General features: G+C 39.2%; 1 protein-coding gene across 1 annotated transcript in view; it reads right to left on the reverse strand.

Moving 5' to 3' along the window:
* Window positions 1–340: 340 nt before the first annotated feature.
* LOC108284341 (propionyl-CoA carboxylase beta chain, mitochondrial-like) overlaps window positions 341–6,816 on the reverse strand; it is a 33,902-nt gene continuing 27,426 nt past the window's right edge. Inside the window, exon 6 of the mRNA XM_017501018.2 lies at window positions 341–529. Coding sequence (XP_017356507.1) covers window positions 356–529 — 174 coding nt within the window. The 3' untranslated portion in view covers window positions 341–355. The remainder of the gene's footprint in view (window positions 530–6,816) is intronic.

Consider the following 6,816-nt stretch of genomic DNA (forward strand, 5'->3'; position numbering starts at 1 on the left):
TATGGACACAATGTAATAAAATGGTAAGGAGCTGAAGTAATAAAGGTGAAACATCAGAAACAACTTCACAATAAACAGATTATAGAAAAGCCTTCCGTGAGAAACTTCTGGAACAGGATTCACTAAACAGTCATCTATCTGGTCAGAGGCAAGGATCCTTTGATTATGTGAAAATCATTTGCAATTCAGATCAACAAGTAAAATCACCCACCAATGAAGTTCATAAGCACTCCCTGGCACTGAACCCCAAGCTACAGATTTTATGCCAAAACCCTATTTCCACTAACACCTTATCGCTATGCTGAAAGCCAATGAGAACGCAGATAACAACCTAGATCTGGGTCAGGAATTATTTTTATTGCAGGTAAGGACCTACACAAATCTCAAAGGGCACCAGAAACAGGCCCTTCTTTCTTACCTTTACCATGAACGTGAAGTCTGTTAGGGCCGGGGAGTAGACGGCCCCGCCAGCACATGGGCCCATGATCAGAGAAATCTGAGGGATGACTCCGGATGCCGACACATTCCTCTGCAAAAGAGAAAAGCAAAGGCATCTAGTTACAGAGATGTTTGAGGCATTATCTGCAGAAAGATAAAGGCAACAATAAGGTAACATTTGGCTTTTTTCCCCACAGAAATTCTACACAGGAGGCAACAGACCTAATCAGTAAAGTTCTTTAAGAATTATATGGGTATTTTCTCCCCCGTAACTGGTAGGATGGTTAGCATATTACTCTCTGAGGCAATTATTTTCTCTCTTCTCCCCTCCTGGGTAGCAGTTCCCTAAAACCTTCACTAAGGGCATGAGCTACAGAGTGTCCCAACATCCTCACCCTAGCTCCAAACACAAAGCCCCTGTGCAAAACTGTCTGAAAGAAGAATGAAAACCTCATGCAGAATGTGCAGAGCCAACACTTATCCTGGTGCCCTGATACCTATTTTGAGTCCTTCCACATCCTCCACAGAAGGCACACAGCAGTCACTAGGCAAGGCTACAAGGCAAGTGCTTCTTAACATTGAGTATCCCATGTCTACTCTCCCCAACCCAGACAAGGCAAGGAAGAGAGAGGGAGGTAGAAGGAGCCAGAAAGCCTCCATAAGGACATTGCCTTGTGAAGGACTAAGCCTCAGGCCATCTCCTAGGAAAGATAGGATGTGGGGGCTCAAAGACCCAGGCGATAATAAAGGCGCAATTACTCTTTGCCCTCCTTCTAACCCCTTTCCTCCTAAGTCCCATCAGCTTAGGAAAAGTAGGTTCCCTTTTCAGCCTGCCTTGGCTCTAAGCCCAATCTCTGCACAGCTAAGGAGAGTGCAAAATGTAATCTATAGTCTCTGCAAAAATATCATGGTAGATAGGAAGACTTCCAGTTGTGGCACAGTGAAGAGTTCAGAAAATTGTCTCCCCCAAAAATGACTGGACATTGTCAAAAATGAGTACTTCGGGGTTCTAAAAATGACCCAAATGTAACAAATTAAAAAGTGTTTATTCATGAAAAACTGCTAACGTTGACACAAGAACAGCGACAGCCTGTTCTTACCCAAGGCTGCCACCATTGCCCATACCAGCTCAGAATGTCCTACTGGGTGAAAGAAAATAACACCAGACTCTAATTCAAATCTCCAAGAACCAATTAAGAGTGCTGAAAATGCTAAATATGCGATTAATTATAAATACTGCATAACTATTGTTCTCTCTCTTTTCTTTGAAAGACAAGTCTGTTATAAAGCAACAATTAACACTATTTTGAGTATTACATAACAATAAAAGCACAAATGAAGGGGGCAAAATTGAAGCTACATTGAAACAAAGTTCCTATATTTTACCAGAATTAAGTCAGTATTAATTTGAAGCAGATTGTGATAAATTAAGATATATATAGTAACCCTTAAAGCAACTACTAAAAATAACTTTAAAAATACAGCTAAAACCCCAGAAATTAAAATGGTACATTAAAAATATATTCTTACCATAAAAGAGCTGAGTGACATCATGGAAGAGAGAACAGGAAGCTTCAGGATTCTGAGATCAAAACAACTATTCAGCTAATAGAACTGTCTAAAGCAACTATTTTTGAACTCTGGAGTCTAGTTCAACACTTCAGGGCCCAGAGGAGAGTTTGATAAAGCAGCAAGTGAATTTCAGTGAACTTCACATTTATTAATAACATGGCTGCTATAATCCCCCAGCCAACAGCCCATGGCAGGTAGGCATAGGATGTTCTTGGTGTAGCTGGCTGGTGACAGATTGGGAAATGAGAACCTTGCATCTTGGTTTTTCAACCTTGAAAAGTCAAGGTTGTGTGTTTTGATTGCTGACTACTGCTTTTGATGGCTGAGGGGCCAAGCTTAGAGGCTGGACATCGTTTCAACCCTGATGGGCTCAAGCAGCTTCCCAGCCACCAAGGGATTTAAAAAGGTAGTTTGTTCTGCACCCCTTTACCCATTGTGGGAGACCGACATTTAAGGAAATTGTTGTCAGACTGCTGGTTAAACACAGGGACAATATAATCAAAATTTCCATATTCAATAAGGAACACACTCTTTACAAAAAACAGCTTAGAAAAGTTCAAACAGATGGATCAAGAAGTTGATCAGCAAAAATCAGCAATTCCTGAAGAGTGGAAGAATTAGACTTCCAAACTTCCAAACACAATATTAAGAATTTCCCATCCTCAACAAAAAATTACAAATCATACAAAGAAATAAGCAACTATGGCCCATTCACAAGAAAAAAAATAATTTAACAAAAACCACCTCTGAAAAAACCCAGATACTGGACTTAACAAAGATGCCACATGAATGGTCTTAAATATGTTCAATGTGCTCAAGAAAACTGTGAGGAAAAAACTAAAGGAAATCAGGAAATCAATGTCTGAACAAAATAAGAATACAATGAAGAGACAGAAATTATAAAAAAGAACCAAGCAGAAAGCCTAGAATTGACAAGTACAATAACTGAAATTAAAAATTCATTTCAGGGGTTCAACATCAGACTTAAGCAAGTAGAAAAAAGGATCAGGGAACTGGCATACAAAACAATTAAAATTTTCCAGTCTGAGGAACCAGAAAAAAAAGAAAAATTAATACAGCCTGAGGGACGTGTGGGAAACCAACAGACATACCAATATACACATTATAGAAATCTCAGAAGAACAGAAACGGTCAGATAAAAGATTTGAAGAAATAATTACTGAAAACTTCCCACATTTGATGAAATACATAAATATACAAACCCAACAAGCTTAACAAACTCCAAGTAGTACGAACTCAAGAGACCTACACTCAGATAAATTATAGTCAAACTGCCAAAACACAAACACAAGAGAAACTTGAACACAGCAAGCTAAAAGCAACTCATCACGTGCAAGCATCCTCAGTAAGATTAACCATGGAAGCCAGAAGACAGTGGGACATATTTCAATTATTGAAAAGTCAGGTGCACCAGCTCACACCTGTAATTCCAACACTTTGGGAGACTGAGGCAGGAGAATCACTTGAAGCCAGGAGTTTGAGACCAGCCTGGACAACATCGTGAGCCCTGATCACTACCAAAAAAAAAAAAAAAAAAAATTTTTTTTTTAATTGATCGGGCACAGTGGTGTTCTACTAGCTACTCAGAAGACCAAGGTAGGAAGACGGCTTGATCCTACAAGGTCAATGCTGCAATAAGTCATGATCATGCCATTGCACTCTTTTCTGAGAAACAGAGCAAGACCCTGTGTCTAAAATAAAAATAAAAACAAAATAAAGCATTGAAAGAAGGCTGGGATTACATGAAGCACGCCTGTAATCCCAGCTATTTGGGAGGCCTAGTCAGGTGAATTGGGTGAGTCCAAGATTTCAAGACCCACCTGGCAACATAGTGAAATCCCACCTTTACAAAATATACAAAAATTATCCAGGCATGGTGGTGCATGCCTGTGGTACCAGCTACTCAGAACGCTGAGGACGGAGAATCACTTGAGCCCAGCAGATGGAGTTGCATTGAGTGGAGATTGAGCCAATGCACTCCGTCCTGGGCAACAGAGCAAGACTCTGTCTCAAAAAAAAAAAAAAAAAAAAAGGCTGGCACAATGGCTCACGCCTGTAATCCCAACACTTTGGGAGGCCGGGGCGGGCAGATCACCTGAGGAGTTCGAGATCAGCCTGGTACAACATGGTAAAACCCTGTCTCTACTAAAAATATAAAAATTAGCCAGGCATGGTGGCAGGTACCTGTAATTCCAGTTACTCAGGAGGCTGAGGTAGGAGAATTGCTTGAACCTGGGAACTGGAGGTTGCAGTGAGCCGAGATTGTGCCATTGCACTCCAGCCTGGGCAACAGAGCAAGACTCCATCTCAAAAAAAAAAAAAAAAAAAGAAAAAAAAAAAAAAAAAAAAAAAAAAAGAAAGAAAGAAAAAAGAAAGAAAAAGAGAAAGAAAGAAAAAAAAAAAAAGAAAGAAAGAAAGAAAGAAAGAAAGAAAGAAAGAAAGAAAGAAAAGAAAAGAAAAAAAAGCTTTGAAACAAAACAACTAGTCAACCAGTAACTTTATAATCAGTGAAACTATCCTTCAAGAAGGAAGGAAACATTAAAGACATTTCCAAGTCAACAAAGCTAAGAGCATTCATTTGCAATAGACATGCCATACAAGAAATGCTACAGGGAGTCCTTTAGTCTGAAATAAAAGGATAGTAGACAGTAACATGAAAACGGTCGTGAAAAAAAATAAACAACACTAATAAGTCTAACTTCCTAGGTAAATATAAACGTAGTGTTGTACTTCGGTTTGTAATGTCTTTTTCCTAAGTGATATAAAAGGCAAATGTACAGCTCCTCTCAGGAGTGGCAGCTCAGGCAGAGGAGTCTGCACGTAAAATAAAATTTACAAAAATAAACAAAAAACAAAAGGCAAATAAATGAAACAATCAAATCTGTTAATAAATATACTATGTAAAAAGATATAATCTATGACAACAATATAAAGGAAGGATGGAGATTTATAGAAGCAGTGTGTTTATATACTGCTAAAGCTAACCTGGCATTCTCCCAACTAGTTTAAGATATTAATTATAATCCCCAAGGTAACCACTAAGAAAACAAACTTTAAAATATAATGAAAATGAAAGAAGTAGGTCGGGCGAGTGGCTCACATCTGTAATCCCAGCACTTTGGGAGGCCGAGGCAGGAGGATCACAAGGTCAAGAGATTGAGACCATCCTGGCCAACATGGTGAAACCCTGTCTCTACTAAAAAATACAAAAATTAGCTGGGCATGGTGGCACGCGCCTGTAGTCCCAGCTACTTAGGAGGCTGAGGCAGGAGAATTGCTTGAACCCAGGAGGTGGAGGTTGCAGTGAGCCGAGATCACGTCATTGCACTCCGTCTCAGGGCAAGACTCCGTCTCAAAAAAGTAAAATAAAATAAATAAAATGAAAGAAGTGAATCAAAAAGGCAAACAACTCAACTAAATACCACCACCCCAATGCCATAATGGAAGAAGTGAGGCATAAAAAACCAAAACACATACAGAAATAACTAAACAGCAGAAGTAAATCCTCCTTTTTCAGCAATCACAGTAAGTGTAAACGGATTAAACTCTTCTATTAAAAGATATAGATTGACAAATTGGATTTGAAAACCAGAATCTATCTGTATGCTGTTTACAGGAGCTTCATTTTATATATAAAGACACAAAGAGGTAAAGGATGGAAAAAAAAAAAAATTCCACACAAAGGGTAACCAAAATAGAGCCTAGGTGGCTATATAGCTCAGACTAAAGAGACTTTAAATCAAAAACTTACTAGAGACAAAAATATTACATACTGATAAAAGGTTCAATACATCTAAAAAATATACCAGTTATAAAAACATACATGCCTAACATAGCCCCAAAATCTGTGAAGCAACAAGAGCCCAAAAATACACAAACCAAAAGTTAACGGAATTAAAGGAACAAGTAGGTGCACAATAGTTACAGATTTAACACCTCACTTCTAACAGAACCACCAGACAGAAAATCAATAAGGAAACAGTACACCTGAACAACACTATAAACACATATAAAAGACCTACAGAGAAAACTCTACCCAACAACAGAGTATACATTCTTGTCAACTGCATATGCAACATTCTCCAGGAAAGACCATACATTAATCCACAAAACAAATCTTAAATTTAAAATGATTGGAATCACAAAAAACATCTTTTCTGATCACAATGGAATATAACTATAATTCAGGAACAATAGGAAAACTGAAAAATTCACAAACATGTAAAAATTAATCAAAACACTTCTAAAAAAGCAAAAGGCAAAAGAATAATCTATGAGAGAAGTTATAAAATACTTTGAGAGGTTTTGGTTCCCTCCCACCCCCCGCCCACCAAGATGGCAGATCAGAGGCAGTGTTAGCATGCCTCTCCCACATGGAAGAACAGAATAGTGTAATGAGAGTCACATGGTGACCCTTTTCCAAGAAGCAACATGGGAACTTAGCAGGAAAACTGAAACAATACATAGACCTTTTAAAGAAGTGGCAGTCTGCAGCCTACACCATAAGACAGGGGAAAAACTAAGTCTCCAGAGTGCGAGATGGAGAGAGGCTGCTTTCAGGTTCCCACTAGGGAACCTGAAAATCCAGGCCACTGGGGAAGGCCTTAACCTTAGCCAGGGCCGAAACTGATTTAGGGAGCAGTAAGAAATATAAAAGTAGAAGCAGCCGGGCGCGGTGGCTCAAGCCTGTAATCCCAGCACTTTGGGAGGCCGAGGCGGGTGGATCACGAGGTCAAGAGATCGAGACCATCCTGGTCAACATGGTGAAACCCCGTCTCTACTAAA

The sequence above is a fragment of the Cebus imitator genome, unplaced genomic scaffold (assembly GCF_001604975.1).
Source record: "Cebus imitator isolate Cc_AM_T3 unplaced genomic scaffold, Cebus_imitator-1.0 Scaffold277, whole genome shotgun sequence".
Classification (NCBI taxonomy): Eukaryota; Metazoa; Chordata; class Mammalia; order Primates; family Cebidae; genus Cebus; species Cebus imitator.